Source organism: Marmota monax, unplaced genomic scaffold, assembly GCF_021218885.2.
Source record: "Marmota monax isolate L192 unplaced genomic scaffold, Marmota_monax_Labrador192_F-V1.1 WCK01_AAM20220418_F8-fsc00022, whole genome shotgun sequence".
NCBI classification, from domain to species: Eukaryota; Metazoa; Chordata; class Mammalia; order Rodentia; family Sciuridae; genus Marmota; species Marmota monax.
In genome coordinates, this window is record NW_026695215.1 from 795,239 (window position 1) to 814,754 (window position 19,516).

General features: G+C 48.4%; 1 protein-coding gene across 6 annotated transcripts in view; it reads left to right on the forward strand.

Annotated features, from left to right (window-relative positions):
- The window catches only part of Med12l (mediator complex subunit 12L), a 266,032-nt gene that overhangs the window by 11,022 nt on the left and 235,494 nt on the right, over window positions 1–19,516 (forward strand). For all 6 annotated transcript variants that reach the window (XM_058574923.1, XM_058574927.1, XM_058574924.1 and 3 more), the window contains exons 3-4: window positions 11,266–11,370; window positions 17,217–17,408. In XM_058574923.1, coding sequence (XP_058430906.1) covers window positions 11,266–11,370; window positions 17,217–17,408 — 297 coding nt within the window. The remainder of the gene's footprint in view (window positions 1–11,265; window positions 11,371–17,216; window positions 17,409–19,516) is intronic.

Below are 19,516 nucleotides of genomic sequence, written 5' to 3' on the forward strand. Positions count from 1 at the left end.
GAAGGATGGAGGCCCAGAGGTGCCCACAAGGAGGCTGTTTAGCTAGTGGCCCTGGGGCTGCTGGGGAAATGGTCTCCTTGACTCAAATACAGCATATACCTCTGATTCTGAGCAGTGGAGCTAAAACAAGCAAACAGAACCTCTACCAAAGCAGAAGGAGAAACTGTCCTCAGCCTTTCCCTCACAGCTCCCCATGGGGCAGGGCTGCAGGTGTGGAAAGGGAAGAAGGGTAAAGAGAAGGATCCAGGCTGAGGGGTAAGTAGGAGGAGCCAGGCTGAGGGGTAAGTAGGAGGAGCCAGGCTGAGGGGTAAGTGGGAGGAGGCAGGCTGAGGGGTAAGTGGGAGGAGGCAGGCTGAGGGGTAAGTGGGAGGAGCCAGGCTGTGGGATAAGTGGGAGGAGCCAGGCTGAGGGATAAGTAGGGGGAGCCAGGCTGAGGGGTAAGTGGGAGGAGCCAGGCTGTGGGGTAAGTGGGAGGAGGCAGGCTGAGGGGTAAGTGGGAGGAGGCAGGCTGTGGGGTAAGTGGGAGGAGGCAGGCTGAGGGGTAAGTGGGAGGAGGCAGGCTGAGGGGTAAGTGGGAGGAGGCAGGTGAGGGGTAAGTGGGAGGAGCCAGGTTGAGGGGTAAGTAGGGGGAGGAGCCAGGTTGAGGGGTAAGTAGGGGGAGGAGGCAGGCTGAGGGGTAAGTGGGAGGAGGCAGGCTGAGGGGTAAGTGGGAGGAGGCAGGCTGAGGGGTAAGTGGGAGGAGCCAGGCTGAGGGGTAAGAGGGAGGATCCAGGCTGAGGGATAAGAGGGAGGAGCCAGGCTGAGGGATAAGTAGGGGGAGCCAGGCTGAGGGGTAAGTGGGAGGAGCCAGGCTGTGGGGTAAGTGGGAGGAGCCAGGCTGAGGGGTAAGTGGGAGGAGGCAGGCTGTGGGGTAAGTGGGAGGAGGCAGGCTGAGGGGTAAGTGGGAGGAGGCAGGCTGAGGGGTAAGTGGGAGGAGGCAGGCTGAGGGGTAAGTGGGAGGAGGCAGGCTGTGGGGTAAGAAGGAGGATCCAGGCTGAGGGATAAGTGGGAGGAGGCAGGCTGTGGGGTAAGTGGGAGGAGGCAGGCTGAGGGGTAAGTGGGAGGAGGCAGGTGAGGGGTAAGTGGGAGGAGGCAGGTTGAGGGGAGTGGAAGTGGGCTTGTGTTCCTTCCTCTCCTTGTTCAGGTCCCCTTGCATACTGGCTCGAGGTGCTGGGTGGGGCGTCATTTGCAGGTAGAATTCACCTGGTGAGACTGTGGTGTGGAGGTGCTGTGGTGGCGACCCTAGTGGTGGGCTGCCCTAGATAGTGTCCTGGGCAGGGCCAGCAGACACTTCACTTCCCTGTTCTGCTATATGAATGTGAGGTCTGAAAGTTCTGGTGTTCTTCTGGGATGTACCTGAGAGCCACTTCCAGGTGCTTGGTATGGGCCGAGGACAAACATCGAGTGGGGTCTGAATATGAACTAATGGATGGAGTCATCTAGATGCACATGGATCGTAGGGTAAATGGGCCACACTTAGCTATCACTGAGGCAAAGATCTCCTGTCTGAAAGTGGCCTAGAGGAACAGCCAGCCTGGCCGGGCCACATCTGACTGGGACACAGGACGCAGCGCTCCCAGGTGTGCCCAGCAGTCCTGGTGGGCCTGTGTTGCCACCCTGGAAGGGCTTCCGAGTGCCCAGCGTGTGCAGGTTGCTGCTCTCTGTGTTGACTGTACAGAAGACAGCATTCCAGCCACGCCACAGTCCTTTTTTTTTTAAAGTGATTGGCATGTGCCAGTGACCCTGCAGCATGTTCCCTTCTCCCCTGTTCTTGCTATGGGCATGTGGAGTATGGGGCTGGTCTCCATTTCACAGAAGCCCCTGCACTCTAGACTGGGCTTGTCCAGAGCAGGCTGTGCCCTTCTGGAACCCTCTGTCTTGCAGAGCAGCACATTGGGCCCTCTTGGGCCTGGCTCTGGCGTGGCTGCTTGCCCACCCTGCCCTTCTGCCCACTCAGCCTGTTTCCCACTCTGCCCGGGCACGTGGCTGTCAGGAGGATGGGCATGGAGTGCTGCTCTCGGTACCATGACTATTATTTTCCCTTTTGCCTGCTGCAGGTCGCTGTGAGGACAACTCTTACTGTGTTGTGTTGAGCTTGCGTCCTCTGGTTTCGTACGGGGTCCCCACTGTTAGCCTGGGATGCTGCAGGCAGGGTGTGGAGGGACTGAGCAGCAGCATAGTGGTGGATGAGTGGTGGAGATTGAGAGCTGACTCAGGTGTGGCCTCTGTGCACGTGTGGCCTGGTGTCAGAGCCATTGGCAGGGATGGGGGAGGGATCAGCTGGCCTCTTAGGGGAGCCCTGCTGCCCCCAAGTCGGTTTGGCCCTGCCTTTTGTCCTCCTGAGGAGGCTGGCGTCCTTCTCATTCTGCAGATATCTTGTCTGCAGAATGCCTTTTAAAGACTCCTCAGATGCACCCAAGACCCGCTAGGCGTAGCCACTGGAGCTGGAGGGCAGGTGTTGTTGCTGCGGTGCCCGGCCAGGGTGTCTGCTCGCAGGGCCTGGTGATGTAGTTTTTCTCCTCTGATGTGGAGTGCAGTGGAAGTAGGATGGAAGAACCTGGAAACCTAGGCAGAAAGGAGGCGAAGGGAAAGGAAATAAGGTCTTAAGTCAGAAGTTCCGTGTGATTTCCAGGCCTGTCGCTCCAGAAGCTGTCTCTGTTTTCCTAGGCCTAGAGCTCCCAGGTTCCTGGGAAATTTGTAACTCTGCCTGGGCACTGTTAATTAAACCCCCGATGAATGCATTAACTAAAGAGAGAGATGCCCTTTTAAGAAACCTATAATTTAGAGGACTTTTCAGAGCTACCTGCTGCTCAGTTTCTAAAGACCAGCTCAGCCTGAAAATCTTGAGAGGGACCACCCCACCAGAACCCGTCTTTAGGTCACCAGACTGATGTCTTCCCATACCCACCTGCCATGACCGGGGACTCAATCTGTCAGGGTCACTCCAGGTGAATTGGGCTGGATACTAAATAGCCACACAGAGATAGGAAATACCTTTTTTTAGGGTTCAGCGATGGCTCCTCCTCCTCAGTTCCCACAGAGAAGGCCAGAGAGGCAGGCAGAGAGAGAGCACTCCTGAAACCCTCTTTTCTGAGGCAAGGGATTGGGTTTCAGGGGGTGTGGCCCAGGCCCACTGGGTGACGCCCACTCCCAGAGCTGTGGTTCCTTGCCCAGTGAAGGTGAGACTCACCTGCTCCTCACCTTCATTGCTCATGGCTAAGGGTCAGTGCTCTGCGTGCTCAGCCCCGTTCATGGTGCCCGCAGTACCCACCCCTCTCCAGGTGTTTTTTAAAGAAGAGCCAGCAACTCTGAAAGGGGTTTCTCACTCTCGAGTTTCTCCCTCGTATGTGGGTCTACTTCCTAAAGAAACCCATCTGTACCTCTGACTGGCGCATGCACATTTTTTATTTTGGGACAAGGTCTTGCACGTTCCCTCACCTGTGCACGGATGCCACTGCTCCTGAGTCGAGTTCCCCCTCTCTCCAGAAACTCCTTAGACCCTTCTTTGGAGTCACTTCTTGTGACACAGCAATGGTCTCTGCGCTGCTGCCAGATGACCTGGATCTTTATTTTAGGGGCAGTGTTGCCCTGAGGGTTAGAATGAAGTGTCCCTTTTCCTGTGTGTCTGGTTGGTTTCCTGGGTCTGCTGAACCCGAGCTCCACAGACAGGATGGGGAGAATGGTGGGGATGTGCTTTCACAGGTGTGGGGACTAGAAGCTTGAGACTAGTGGGTTGGCAGGCCCTGGTCCCCCTCCCGGGGAGGTCCTCTGTGCTTCCTCCGGTGGTCCAGTTATGACATGTGGCTACTTAACTCCAGTCTCAGCCTTGTCTTCATGCTACTGTCTGTTCCTCTTCTCATAAGGACGTCAGCCATACTAGATGGATGCACCCTAGCTGGGTCTGACTCCATCTTGACCCGATTACATCTGCAAACACTCTTCTAGGTAAGGCTTGCTCACAGGTATGGGGGTCAGGACTCTGATGGATCTTTTTGGGGACTCAGTTCTGCCCACTAGTGTGTGTCTGCAAGGCCCTCCCCAGGTGCTCGGCATGTCCTGGGCTGGTTGCTTTCTGGAGACTGAGTAGGAGGCCGTGCCCTGCTTCCTCAGAGGCTTCTAGTTGTCTGTGCTGGAGACCTAGTCAAGTTGGGTGACTTTGTCTCCTTGCATAATGCCTGTGCTGTTTCTGTGGTAAAGACTGTGTCCTTCACATGGCCTGCAGGACCCTGTGTAGCTCCTCCTCTTCCTGCTTCAGGCTCATTCTGGACAGTAGCCTTTCTTTGATTTTTCCAAAAGCCCATTGGACTTTATACAAGCCTTTCCTCTGTTTGTCTTTTTGCCAGGGATTCTTCAGCAAGAATTGTTATCATGCTTGGCAGTGACCCTTTTATTGTGATGAGGATCCCCTCTGTCTCAGTCCTCCTCTGGAAGACTGCTTTATCTGATATTGATGTAGCTACTTCAGCCCTCTTGTGTTCTGTCGCGACACATGACTAAGCCAGCCAGGGTCACTCCAGGAGAACTGGGCTGATGTGAAATAATCACACACAGAGAAATACCTTTTTCTTTGGGTTCTGTGATGGCCCCTCTGACCTAGGTCCCACCAAGGAGGCAAGGCAGGCAAGAAAGAGAGAGCTCGCTGGAACGGGTTTTATTGGGGGAGGCTGTTCCATTGAATATTCTATTCAAAAAAGGGTATAGGGTAGGGTTACAACAAACAAGTGGGTGTAATCCAATCCCATCAGGTGTCACGCACTCCTGGAGCCCACTCCTTCTCTGAGTGGAGGTAAAGCCCAGTGTATTGCGGGGTGCAATGACTGTTGAGTACCCCTTCACTCAGGACTTAAAGGTGTGCACATAGCTGCTGTCCAGAGCTGCTCCAGATGTGTTCATTGTTTGGATAGGACATATCTTCCCATCCCTTTACTGTCAATCTGTGTCTGTCTTTCTCTATTTTTTGGTATCAGGGATTGAACCCAGAGCTGCTTTACCACTGAGCCATATCCCCAGCCCTTTTTATGTTTTCTTTAGAGTTAGGGACTTGCTGAGTTGCTTAGTACCTTGCTAAGTTGCTAAGGCTGGCTTTGAACTTGCAGTCCTCTTGCCTCAACTTCCTGAGAAACTGGGATTGCAGATGTGTGCCACGATGTCTGGCTAATTTATCTGTTTAAGTACACTTAAAGTTCAGCATGTAGTTGGATTTTGTCTTTTTAAAAAATGTATCTGACAATTTCTTTTTTTTTTTTGACAGTACTGGGGATTAAATCCAGGGCATGTTCTGGGAAAGCGCTGCCCCCGTGGAGGTACATCCCCAGCTTTTTTTATTTTTTATTTTGGGACAAGATCTTACTGAGTTGCCCAGGCTGGATTTGAACTTGTGATCTCCTGTCTCAGCTTCCCAAGTAGCTGTGATGACAGGAATTGCCGCCTTGCCTTTTAGTTGGAATCTTAGTCCGTGACATTTAAGCAGCATTTAATGTGATGATTGATGTGGTTGGGATTGGTACCATTTTACTATTTATTTTTGGGGTTTCCTTTTCTGCTTTCTTTGGATTATTGTACTCTATAATTTTAATTTGCTTATTGAGAGTTTAGTTATACTACTACTTGTTTTTGGTGGCTGCTCCGGGAATCACAGTAGCATCCCAAATTCTTCAGTCTCCTTAGAACTAATTTTGCCTCTCTCTATTCTAACTGCTGGAGCCTTCCATGACATGGACTCTCCTGTGTTAGTTGCTCTGCAATCAGAGCCCACTCAGAGCTCTTTCCTGGGGACACCTGTCTGACTGCCCGGACAGGCATTGGTGGTCTTTGCCCTCCGAGTGGGCGGCTCGTCTCCTGGGTACTGCATCATACTTCAATTCTGCTTGCTGTGGGGTCTCCAGCATCTGGTACAGTGTTGTATTTAATTACCTGATGTTTGAAGGGAGGCCTGAGCTGTGGTTTGAAAACCACAGACGATGTCATGGTTATGCTCCAGGGGTGGAAATGGCACAAGGTGAGACTCAGGGGCTGAAAAGACAGTGTGCGTGGAATGGCGTGTAATAGTCAGTAGACTAAGTGAAAGTTAAAATGTAAAAATAGAAAACGGCTATAATCACAGTAGCCACCATTTATAGGGCACTTAATAATGGGCCAGGCACTGTGCTGAACTGCACGTTTATCTTATGTAACCCCAGCCCTGTGAGTTATTCTCGTCTCCTTTTCAACAAAGCCAGGCAGGTGCAGAGAGGTTGGTTCCTGTGGCCCCAGTCCTGGGTGAGGGCTGCATTCAAACCCAGCTCCATGTGACTCTGATGCTTAGAAGCAAGACCAGCATGCAGAGTTTGATTGCTGGAGGCTTCGGATGCTGGTCCCAGTGCTTCTGTTCTGATTTGGGGCCAGAATTAGTTGGAAAACAGTTGAGAGCTATTACTTAGGGTCTGGAGAGTCGTGCTGCTTTAGCTCCTGGGGGAGTGTGGGAAGCCACCTGAGGCTTTTGGGTAGGGAAGTGCAGAAAGGGAAATAGTATCTCAGGACCCCGCCGGAGGTAGGCTGCATAGAGGGCAGGATGAATGGGGAGCAGTGACCAGGCCCTGCTGTGACAGTGGCCACATTTAGAGAGCCACTGTCGCATTTTAGAAGGAGGAATAAATGTTAGACATGTCTTGAGAGATGCAGGGCTGGGTTGGTTAGTGACAAGAGGAGGGGATGAAAGAGTGTTCTCTTATCTCCTGGGTCGCTCGTGTCTGTTACCTAAGGACCACTAGGTGTGTTGGTGAGGGTGATCCATGTCTTACCCCGTCTTCCAACCTGGGGTCTAAGATAGAATAGAGGGTAGGGGACAGGGGAGGGAGAAGGAAGGAGGGGGAAGTACTGAAGGCCTGGAATGGAACAAATCGGATTCCATGCCTCTTTGATCATGTCAAAATGACCCCATTGTTATGTATGACTAAATGTACCAATAAAAACATCAAAAAAAATGTCCATCAGGCTAACTTGGTTCTCTCAGATTAGGAATGACCAATTAAAACATGCATATCCAAAAAATAAAAATAACAAATAAATAGGGTTCTATAGTCTTTGGGGTTGAGAGAAGGCTGTTTTGGAGGAGGGATGGACAAAGTTAGGAAAAGTAATTATAAAACTGTTTATAAGAAATTTGTGTTTGTTCTGGGTAAGATGGGCATTAACCCCGCCTGCCTGGCCAGCACATTAGAGGGATATTTCTTCACTTCTGTGTCATTGTGTGGCTGATGGACAGTTCTGTCTAAGTTATTGAATATTCATTAGTTAGCTTGTTAGACTACTAGGTGACTGAGAAAATCGGGAGTTTTCGCCCATGTTCTGTGGTTGGGTGGGGGGGGGGTGTGGGTGAGCCGTTTATGACCTGCTTTTCAGATGGTCATCAGAAGTCCTGCCACACTGAACTGTTTTTGTTTCTTGAGCCTGAAAGAGCCTCAGCAGCTTCCAAACTGGCATCCAAACGTTTTCACTTTCCTAATGAAATGTATTATTGAAATTAAAAGATTGCTTTGAAAGTGATCCAAAAAATAAGCTCATTCTCTGAAGTTCAAGGCTAACGCAGGAGATTTCTGAATGCTTGTGGGGTTCACCCACAGCCCTGCTCTTCCTATCAGTATGGGACGTGGAGACGTGGAGTGACCACTGGCATTCCACATTAACTTAGGCTCTTTTTTAGGCTTTTGCTTCTATTTCTGCCTGAGTGACTGTCTCCCTAGAATTGCTTTAAGGCTTGGATTTCAGTTGCATCAATGGCAAGGCAGGCCAGTTGTGGGGGGGACTCTTCCCTTCTCCCTGTTCAGGTTGCCTTGGGCCCAAGTCAATTGTGCACCTTTCCAAGGCCCTGGGTAGCTCACTGTTGGGTGGTGTTACCCTGGGCCACAGGGGCCGTTGGAGTCCCCGTTTTAAGCTTCTTGTTTCTTTGCTGAGAAAATATTTGGTCTTACACACACATACAACTTTTTTCTTTCTTGCCCTAGATGCTGTTAATGAAAAATTCATTTAAGACTGTCTCTGAATACATGGTTGCCTCTTACCCAACAGTTAGTAGAATAGTTTTTTCTTCTCTTCTCCATGTTGTACAATGAGGGACACGTCAGCCTTTATTGAGGAGTCCTTTTTCTGGAAGAGGTTCAGCTCTGCTGGTCTGGTGCCCTGAGTGCAGACCCAGCCCTGGATCCTCACTGACGCTGTGAGCACCAGGTTCCTGGGGTCTTGGCTGTCTCACCTTTGCAGATGGGCAAAGGAGCAGCTGTGGTTCTAAGAACTGTTCAGGAGGTACAATGGAACAAGGTCAAGACTGTAAGGAAAGGCATTATAGGAATTTTGGTGGTTGTTACTCTTTTATTTTGAAAAATCTTTGAAGAAGTTCAAGGCTGGTGCAAGAGGAAGCTATTTGTGTCCCTTACAGATTCTGGCTTGGGGGTTTTAGAGGCATGCTGTTCTGAAATCTGGACTCTGTCTCTTCTATTTTTGCCTAATTAGACTTGGCAAAGGCCTGCAGAGTAGTGTCATAAAAGTTTGTTGTTGCTTGAATTCATGTAACACAGGTTGCCTTTTGTTCTGAGTCTCTTAAAGCTACCTAATGACATCAAGTATCTATGCCTTAGCCAGTTTCTCAAACCGGAATCCACAGATGCCTTCAGGTTGGAGACAGTGCTTTTCCTTTAAAAGGGATCTGTTGGTGCATTCTTGGAGTTTGAGAAACATTTGTTTAAACAACAATAGTAAACTCTGGAATTTGAATCTTAACTCATTGTTTGGATTTTTGCCATCAGTGTTCAGTCTTGGCAGAAATTTTAGGGAATAGGCCATCAGGGGGCACATTTTGATCGTGACGTTCTTGGCTTTTAACTCCTTAGTTTCTGCGGAAACCTGACCTCAAGGGCTTAGCAAATACAGTGATCGGTTAACTGAGCTAGGGTCTATTTAGAATTCAGCTATGAAACGGCACCAAGGGGATGGAACTCGTCCTGAAAGCCCCACGCCTTGCCTCTTGACGAAGCCCAGATGTGGTTCCAGTAAAGACAGAGGCTGATTCTCAGCTGCCCTTTCTTGCAGTGCCTGCTAGAAGGTGGAAGACATAGGCACCTTCAGTTTTCTCCTGAGGTCATGATCCTTTTTGTATGTACACTTGCTCTCTCCGACTCCGAGACCACGGAAATGTCCTTAGCGAGTTTGGTTATTCAAGTTGGCTGGAATCTTTTTGACTTAAAAATGTGTATCATGTAGTTTTGTCCTCAATTTTCACATCACCACCTGAGGATTCAGGACACAGGTGGGCTGTTCATCTTCTGGGTAGATCATGACTTCTGTGACCTTTCTGCCTGGCGGAGACTGGATTGCCCTGGAGCTGCATGTCTCATAAAGGGTCTTTTGAGAGCCCACCCATGTGCGGAGCATACCAGTCAAGGCAGGCTGTGGGGGTGGGGGTGCCGCCAGAGGCCTCAGCTCCTAGCCAAAGCCACCCTCTGAGGCTGTTCAGATACATCAGCCTCATGACCTGTTGCATCCCTCAGCTTCCCATCTAACCACAGCAGCGGTTTGACCAGTGGCTCTTCTAATTCCACTCTGGCCCAGTGGTTAGGTGGAGTGAGCTACGTTCTGGGTTCTATGCGCCTGTTGCCCCGACTGTTGCTGCACCATTGCTTTATTTTTTTGGGGGGGGAATGTGGGCGATACCGAGGATTGAATTCAGTGGCACCCGACCACTGAGCCAGGTCTCCAGCCCTACTTAGAGACAAGGTGTCACTGAGTTGCTTAGAGCCTTGCTAAGTTGCTGAGGCTGGCTTTGAACTTGGGATTTTCCTGCCTCAGCCTCCCTAGCCGCTGGGATTACAGGTGTGTGCCACTGCGCCTGGTACGACCACATTTCTTGGCTCCGGGGAAGGGAACAGAAGGTTGCTCTGTGTCTTCCAGTTTCTCACTTGTTCTCTCTGGTCCATGTCTTGGAGACTGCCGTGGTTCCCTAACTCAGGTAACCTGGGCGGGCAAGGAGGGCCTATTTTTTTTTTTTTTTTTTAAGACTTGGGCTATTTTTTTTTAATTGTTTTTTTAGTTGCAGATGGACACACTACCTTAATTTTATTTATTTATTTTTATGTGTGCTGAGGACCAAACCCAGTACCTCATATGTGTGAGGCAAGCGCTCTGCCACTGAGCCCCAGCCCAGTCCAAGCTTAGGCTATTTTTGATGTGATGTGACCTTGGAGCTTTTCCTGTGGCCACCCAGTAGGAGATCTTTTTGAGGAGCGTAGGAGTTGTGGCTCTGTATTTTTAGACCACATTTTCACGTGGCATTTGTTCCTTGGTGGCATGGTGGCAGGAAATTTGTCTTGCTAGTCTGGGTTTTAGAAAGAGTGCATCAGGACTGCCTCTGCCTGGTTTCTGCACCTTTTTGAGCCTCGCTTTGTGCATCTGTGAAATGGGCATGAGGACGCATGCCTGCGGTCTCCCTCAGAGTCGGCGAGGAGCAAGTGAGCCAAATGTTTTAAAGAACTTTGCTGAGCTCTGAGCCTCCCTCTGACTGTGGTTGTGATGTGGGTAGGTTCTAGTCATACAGCATGGGGTCGTGGGTAAGCTGGGTGAGCCAGGCTTCACACAGAAGGGGGGCTGGCGAGGGAGTGAGTCAAGCTGCAGGTTCTCTAGTGCCATTGCAGGTCAAAAAGGATTTTGTGCGCTACCACTGGCGCACACCTGGGATGCCAGCAGCTCAGGAGGCTGACACAGGAGGATTGCAAGGAGGAGACCGGTCTCAGTAATGGTGAGGTGCTTAGCAACTCAGTGAGACCCTGTCTCTAAATAAAATACAAAATAGTGCTAGGGATGTGGCTCAGTGGTCGAGTGCCTCTAAGTTCAATCCCTGGTATGCAAAGCAACAACAACAACAAATGATTTTGTTTTGGTGTGTGTGGGAGGGGGGTTGCTCATTTTTTTTTCTTTATAATTTAGAAGTTAAAAAATTTCAGACTTCCGGAAAAGTTAGGAGACTGAGATGAGGATCACCAGTGTGTCTAGCCTGGCGTTGACAGGCATTGGCAAGTGCCAGAGTGGCTTTCACTCTCCACCCCTGTGCCCTGGCTTTTGCATGTCAGCAACTGCACTCTGGTGGCTGTCCCACGTCCTTCCCACCCTTCCTTCTCACAGTGGGCAGCAAACCCGCGGTGCGACTGGGTTAGGTCCAGCTCTCCTTCCTCCTGCTTAACTTGCGCCTTCTTTCTGTAGGATGAACTGACTGCTGTGAATGTAAAGCAAGGCTTCAGCAACCAGCCAGCCTTCACTGGGGATGAGCACGGCTCGGCCAGGAACATTGTGATCAACCCGTCAAAGGTACTGCCGGCCCCTCCCCTGGGACCACTGGCAAAGTGGGTTTGTGATGGGGCTTTTGATTTGCCAAGTTGGTGCTGCTCAAGCCAGTCCAGGTTTAGCATGCCCTCCTGCGGGCTGCGCTGCCCTGGGTCAGACAGGGTCAGCACTGATGTGGGGGGTTGCCATGCTGAGTCTGGTAGTTCCCTCTCCATCCTCCCAGGTCTCCTTAAGGCCTTTCTGATGTCATCATAGACAGACGGCCTGAGAGGCCAGTATCTTGCAGTCCAGGCTGCACTTGAGATCTGTTTGGTTTTCCCATGGCAGAATTTGGGTTGGACCTTTTTGGAAAGGAGGCAGCATTGTGTCTTGTCAGGAGGCAGGTGCGGCCAGTTAGCCCTGGTACAGGTCACACGAAGTCTGATCACTTGGCGAAGGGCACGCCTGTCACCCTCCTACCTCATAAAGTGGCAGTTTCTCCTCTTAGTGACCTACAGATCTCTACCTGTGGTGCCTTCCCTTCCCTCCCTACCTCCTCCTCCCTTTCTCCACCCTCCCTACCTCCTCCTCCCTTCCTCCACCCTCCCATCCTCCTCTTCCCTTCCTCCCTCCCTCCTCCTCCTTCTCCTCTTCCCCTTCTTCTTCCCTCTCTCCCTCCTCCCTCCCTCCTCCTTCCCTTCCTCCTCCCTCCCTCTTCCTCCCCTTCCTCCTCCCTCCCTCCTCCTCCTCCCCTTCCTCCTCCCTCCCTCCTCCTCTCTTCTTCCTCCCTCCCTCCTCCTCCTCCTCTTCCCCTTCCTCTTCCCTCCCTCCCTCCCTTCCTCCTCCTCCTCCTCCTCTTCCCTTTCCTTCTCTCTCCCTCCCTACCTCCTCCCTCCCTCCTCCTCCCTCCCTCTCCTCTTCCTCTTCCCCTTCTTCCTCCCTCCCTACCTCCTCCTTCCCTTCCTCCTCCTCCCTCCTTCCCTTCCTCCTCCTCCCTCCTTCCCTTCCTCCTCCTCCCTCCTTCCATTCCTCCTCCCTCCCCTCCTCCTCCCTCCCTCCCTCCTTCTTCCCTCCTATCCTTCCTCTCCCCCCACCCTCCACCCCGCCTTCCTTCCTCCCTCCTTGCAGGGATTGAGCCCCGTGCTGCCCCAGACCCCCCAGCTCCTACCCCGTGGTACTCAGAGGCCCTATGAATATCCCATTCTCACCGTCAGGTAGAATTCCACCTGGTGATTTCAGCATCCCTGATGATTCCAGTTGAGGGATTTCTTTTGCTGAGGGTTACTAAATGCTGGTTTCTGATCGTTCCTCAGCGGTATTGGTTGCGTTCTTTGGTGAAGAAGAGCTTCCTTTACCTCCCACTGTTTTAGGATCACTTGGATTCTTTTTGTATCACCCATGGATTCCTTTTTAAAAATTTTTTATTATTATTTTTTAAAATTAATTGCGCTGGGATTTATTACTTCATTTCTTTTGAACGCTTAGATGGTCCCACGTGTGGCCAGTTAGGGCCCCTTTACTCTGGCCCTTGGCTGACGGTCCCGTCACCTCCTTCTCCCTGGGACGACAGCGGGTTCCAGGCTCGCCTTGTTCTCTCCTGCCCCAGCCCTGGGTGCCTCGAGGCGGCCCTGCTGGAGGGGCCTTCCTCCTGGCCGCTTTCACTTTCCGTGGCAGAGAGGAAAGCAGAGATCTGTCTGTCTGTCTGTCTTGTCTGCCTACTACTGTTGCCATTTCTGGCCCAACGCCACGCGGTGTTTCCCTCTTTTCCTGTTCCATCTTTGTGTGTTCTCCCCAGCTGAGAACCTGGCTCTCTGCAATATCAAAATATTTGTTTGCTCTTTGTATACATAAGATTTCAGCATAAACTATTCCAATGCCACTCTAGCAACAAAGTTACTATATAAAATCTATGATTTTTTAAAATAATAATTTTGTCCTTAGACTAACTTTCATCAAAAATATGTAGTCAGGCTGGGCATGGTGACATCTGCCTGTAATCCCAGCAGCTTGGGAGACTGAGCAGGAGGATTGCAAGTTTGAGGGCAGCCTTAGCAACTTAGCCACTCCCTATCTCAAAATAAAAAAATAAAAAGGGCTGGGGATGTAGCACAGTGGTTAAGCACCTTGAGGTTCAAGCTCCCAGCACCCTTTAAAAAAACACACACACACACGTACACATACACAATCACACAGATACAATACCGATATAATCAGAATGTTGTTTTCAAAAGTTTCTTGAATTGGGCTGGTGCTGTGGCTCAGCAGTAGAGCACTCGCCTAGCACGTGTTGTGAGACCCTGGGTTTGATCCTCAGCACTACATAAAAATAAATAAGTAAAATATAGGTATTGTGTCCAACTACAACTAAAAAATAAATTAAAAAAAAAGTTTCTTGAATTGAATGTCTTTCTGTGATGTTATCAATTAGGTGTACAAATAGAATTGTTTGTTTTTGTTTTCTTTAGGAATCAATTTTTTAGAAAAAGTCCTTTTTGAGTTATTATTGTTTGGGTATTAAAATACCTTCACTGTTATAAAATTAAAGGCATAATACAAAAAATTTAAAAATGTATACAGGTAAATTTCTATAGTTCCTTTTCTAGAGATATGCATGCAAATAGTTTGTCTTATTCTGGATTTCTTTTTATTGCATCCACCTGTATCTGTATGTACATAAATAATTGACAGTTTGCTGTCAACTGAAATATCATTTCAGAGATGTGAAAGAGAATCGATGCATCTTCTGCATACTATACTGACCAAGCACGTTGATTTTGAGTTTTCTTTTTCCAGTCTTTATCCACGTGATGTACAGTTAGCTGTATGCGATTTATGTTGTGTTTTGGCTTGGGGTCAGATGTGTGTAACACTTGCATTCACTGTTTTTAGGTGTCTGGTTGTGCAGCCTCACCCCTGTCTCCTGAATGTTTTCTTGTTCCTCAGCTAATCCACTTTTTGAAAGCGAGTTCTGTCTTTTAGCTTTCTCTTTTGTGGTGCTGGGTATCAAAGCCTTGGCCTTGCACATGCTAGCCAGGTGCTCCGACCCCAGCCCTAACTGATCTACTTTTATAATACGAAGCGTTATTTTGTAGGCTCTCTGCCTTTTGACTAAAGTATTCACAACAATAACTTGTGGGTGGATGGCATTCCTAATTTGTGAGCTATAATTAATTGACACCTGTACACACAGTGGTCAGCCTGTGTCTATAAAGAGGTTGTAGTCACACTTGAGAGGTGGCTTTTGTTCTTTAGGGTCAGTTCTCAGAAGCACATCTCTTGAGTTCGAGGGAGCATTCTCTGCTTCTGTGATGACACACATGAGCTTGGGGCAGATACAGAGAAGCTCATCTCCTTGCAGAAGGCTGGGGTCCAGCTGGGGTCCAGTTGAGGTGCAGGTCTGCTTCTCCTGTGGCCTCCTCTGGCCACCTCCAGCCGCCCTCGTGTGGTCCCTGTCACCTCATTCATGTTCATCAGGGCTTCATCCTGTGGCCTTATTAAACTTAGTTATCCCTTGTGCCCCCATCTTAAATCAAGTGACCTTGGGGACTGGGGCTCCTGTGTGTGAATTTTGGAGGACACTGTTTAGTTCATGACAGAAAGTACCCATGCTTTCTGTCTCCTGATGTGAGCTGCTGAGTTGTGCTCAGTATTGAGTTTTATGTCAACTCAAATAACTGAACACACAAAGGTAACATCCGTGAAAACTTCTGCTAGCATTCTTCTTGATGGTTGTTTAAGGACACAGGACTTCTGAGAAGAATTTGATTTCATAAATATGAAATATGTGAATGGTAGCATAGCTTCTAAATTTTTCCCCATATTCTTATCAAATGAATTATTTTCCATCTAGGTTTGGGTGGGTGGAAGCAAGTGTTAAATTTAACTTTTACTTTGTTTGAAAGACTATAAATTGGCAAAAATCCTTGAGAGGGCAAATTGGCAGAACTTCACAATGCTGAATCCTGGAACCCTGGAAATTTATCTTAAATCTGTACCTGCACATGTTTGAAGTAACAGGCACACAAGGCCATCCACATTAACACAAGTCATAATAGCACAGTTTTGGAGCAGGTCCATCAACAGTAGCTTGATTGCTTGAATGGTGATACACAACAATGTACTTTGTGGGTTTATCTATTTAAAAAAGTGAAGAAGCTCTGTGTATACAGACCCGGAAGGCTTGTACTGTGTGCGCATAATGAGCCAGACGCATAAGAAAGAGACAGAAATAGTGTCTGCTCATGTGTAGTCACTTAAGGAAGCCTTGGAACCACACATAAGCTTATCAAGTTGATCACTTAGAGGTAAGCATTGGGATTTGAGAACCGAAGCTCTTTTTAATATGTTTTCAGATTTCTGAATAATGTCAATATGTTGCTGTTACAGTGAAATTAAATGTTATCATCATGCTTTGATCATTTTGGAACCTAATGTGCATTTTCTTCTTTTTTGCTTACTTTGCAATTTTGACTTTGTTTGTAGTATGAATTTCTCCACTAAATTTTTAGCAGGAATTAACCAGGCATTCACCATGTTCCATTGCTCTGTCAAGTACATAGACAAGGGTTTAATTGAAACAATGGATTGCTTAGACTACTTTAAAAAATTTTTAAACCTTTTTTGGGATTAAAATGCACATTGTTTGGAGCCCTTGGTGCAAAGACTAAATATCAATTGGGAGATTTAATATTAAGCTGCTATTGGTGGCTTGTTTACAAACAACTGGTTCTGCTACAGTTTTGCACTTAAGGTATTCAATGGAAGTTCTGCAAACATTGGCTTACAACAGGACAACTGCAGGGAAGTTGTTTTAAGAAAAGCTCAGGCTTATATTTCTACTCATTCTAGTTTTTACCACCAACTCACCAAAACAGACTTTTTATACTACATTAGTCACAAGACTGCAGAAGGCCAGTTCACATTCAGAACATGTCGTGCCAGCGCTTCCTGCTGGTAGGTGAACTTGGCTAGTGGCTGATGGCCGATTCCCCAGTGATAGACTGCTTATTGCCTCATGAGTGTTTCTGAGGTGATGCTTGTTGTGCGTCACCATGGTGGAGATTTTATCTTCCTTGTAGTTGCACTGTTTGCTAACTTTATTGGGGACATTTATTAGGAATTATTAACTGTATCATATATCAGAATTCTCTGGGGGTGAAATATGATGCTTGTAAAGGATTCCTGGAAATTCTAGTAAGCTCTCTGTAATTCACCCAGTTGTCGCACACGACTCCATTCCCTTCCTCTCTTCCTTCCTGTCCCTTTTTCCACCTTAGTGTGTGGACAATAGGAAAGTGATCAGGTAGCTTGCAGAAGCTCCATATGCCACGTCCTGAGCAGGTGGCACTAGCATCCCCTGAGGACTAATGCTGGTGGAATTGACAGGCCCATCAGAAATGTTGAATACCTAATTAAATTTTTTGCAAATTTGCATTTAAGTAAATTAAGTTTATTTCAGGTTTTTTTTTAAATCATCAAGTATAAGCAGAATTTCCTTTTACAAAATATGTGATGTATCATGAAACCAGCAAAGGAATCATCACCAATCAATGCCAGGCTCGCTCCCTTCCCCTCGCAGGGAGACCTCGCCTGCCCCAAGGCATTGGAGTGGAGAACGCTGTCGTTTTGTCCTACCAGAGGTCTTCGAAGGCTTCTCTTTTTGCTGTGGACTACTTGTTAATTGTGGAACAGAGGTGCTGGGTGGGTTTTTGCATTGCGTTAGCTTATGGCAATCACAACTCTTTGACTTTAAGGGTGTAAATCAACATTTTATTTTCTGAAGGACTATATGAAGATTTTCGATTAAAACAGTAAAGGTAAAAATGTGTAGAATGTACAGCCTTGCTTTATTGTCTTTACACCTCCTGTTTTCTTTTGTCTTCTTTCCACAGATCGGAGCTTATTTCAGCAGCATATTAGCTGAGAAACTAAAGCTTAACACTTTCCAGGATACCGGAAAGAAGAAACCCCAAGTTAATGCTAAAGATAATTATTGGCTGGTTACTGCTCGATCTCAGAGTGCAATTCATAGTTGGTTCTCTGACCTAGCAGGAAATAAACCACTTGCTATTTTGGCAAAAAAGGTATTAAGTATTTCTTAACCTCGTTATGATTAATTATGGTCTTGTGAAGATGAAGCTTTCTGAGATGATGCCTAGTACATATTTTTTCCCCAACTCCTCACAGCTAATGCCTGGGCCGAAGGTGTGTGGCCCAGGGACGTGCTGCCCACAGGTGGAGCCCAGGACACCTGTAACCCACACCCTCCACACATCGAGCAGTTTATGTGGACTTGAGGTTGACAAGATTTCTAAACCAAGAATAGGCAATAATGCTTCTCCTTTTTTTCTATTGTATTTTTAGTTTCCTTGGGTCAAAATGTTCGGGATTCGATAGAAAGATCCTTGCTTTGAGGTTATTGCCTCATTGTTAAAAATACCTATGCAAATGCTTTAAGCCAAGTGTCTGTCCTACCCAGTGTGAGAGAGATTATGATTGTATGTGTGCTTGTTTGTTGAAAGAGTTTTTGAACAAAACGGGCAGGTTTATTTATAGCTTCAGATTTTTTTTTTTTTTTTTTTGGCAGGGGGAGGGGAGGCTCTTTAAAATCCTTTGCCTTTGATCATTTTCAAGTGGGAAATCTATTCACGGATTCCGTAATCTTGTAGTTCAAATAATACAGAAACGTCCTTTGCAGTTTAGAAAAGAAGTTGGAGATCTCCCTTGCAGTCTTGATCTGACTCCCTGGACAGCTTTGGAACAAGGCCATTGGTTGTTTCTCCCCTACCTGAAGCCCTCTGGTTATTGGCCACTGTCTTCTGTTTGTAGGATCATGTGTTCATGTCCACCTGGCACAGGACCAGGGTGTGGAGAGCTCCTTTGTGCACTTGTGAGTTTTCTGAAAAGCAACTCTTGGAAGATAGTGCCGCTGTCTCAGCTGGCCGAGCCACTCAGTAGTTCTCCTCCGAGGCCTGTGGATTGCTAGTGGGAAGCCGCAGAAGGGGTTCCTTTGGGAGCCGATGGAGGGTGAGAGCAGCTCACCTTCTCCGTGTTGCTAGCTGGCCTCCTTAGGTTTTCCCTTGCCGTGAGCTTGTGAGTGCAGGTTTCGGATGCTTCCCCAAAGCGAATACTGATGTGGAGCTGCTGCCCTTGCTTTTGGGGTGCAGGACACGCTCGCTGGTCCTTCAGGAGGGAGACAGCTCTGGTGCAGTGTGTTAGTCACTGTTCTTCTCTCTTCATTAGGAGCTGCCTCTGGCCAAGTCAGGTGTCCCTCAGGTAAGCCCTGACGCTCATTCTTCGCAAACGTGCCTGTTTTCTTTATAAAACCATCCAGCGTACCTTGAAGCACGTTTGTTTCCCAGCCTTTCGGGAGTCCTTCCCCTTTCCAGCATGTCCTTTTCCCAAGGTGGCTGAAGGATCCATTCTCTGTGTGTTCCTCCTAGTGGAACCTCCAGGACCTCTTTCACGTTTGGTATTTATTTACCTTTGCAATGGCTTCAGGCCCCAAACCTTGATTTACCTGCCCAGATCCTGGGCACCTTAGCCAGGTTCAGGCTCCTGTAGGGGTGGTCACAACTCTGGGCCAGTCTTTTATCACTCTGAAAGCTCCACAGTACTTACAGTGTCCAGCCACAGAGAAGCCGTGAAGGGCTTTTCCTTTAATCACAGTGGGCATTTGATTCAGGAATGGAGCTTCCAGCAGCCGGGACCTTCTTCCAGGGCCAGAACAGCTCCCTGGTTTCTGATTCTCCCCTATTCATGTCAAGGGACCCCATGCCTGGGGTCTGTGGGTCCCCTTTGCCTCCATCCCACTTAGCCACTGGGAGATGCTGGTGTGGGTGAGCATCCAGGTTTGAGGAGGCCGGAGGACAGTACTGTGAGACCGAAGGAGCTCGCACCAGATGTCTGGATTTCTTGTCCATCTTGATGCAGCTCCAGCTCGATTTAAGGACCACACTGTGGTTCAGGGGTTTCCAGATTCAGCTAGCAAGCTAAATTCTGGGGGTTTCTCTATGGAAAACACGGAATCCATCACTGTAGGGAAGTCACAGCCTAAACACGTTTCCCTCCAGAGTTGGCCTGGCCGTGGCTTCTTCATTAATTAAACAGCTTCCTTCGTGCATGCTCTTCTGAATGCTGACGCCCAGATCCAAGGGCAGCGGTTCTTAGGGTTCTGCTGGCCCTGGCAGTG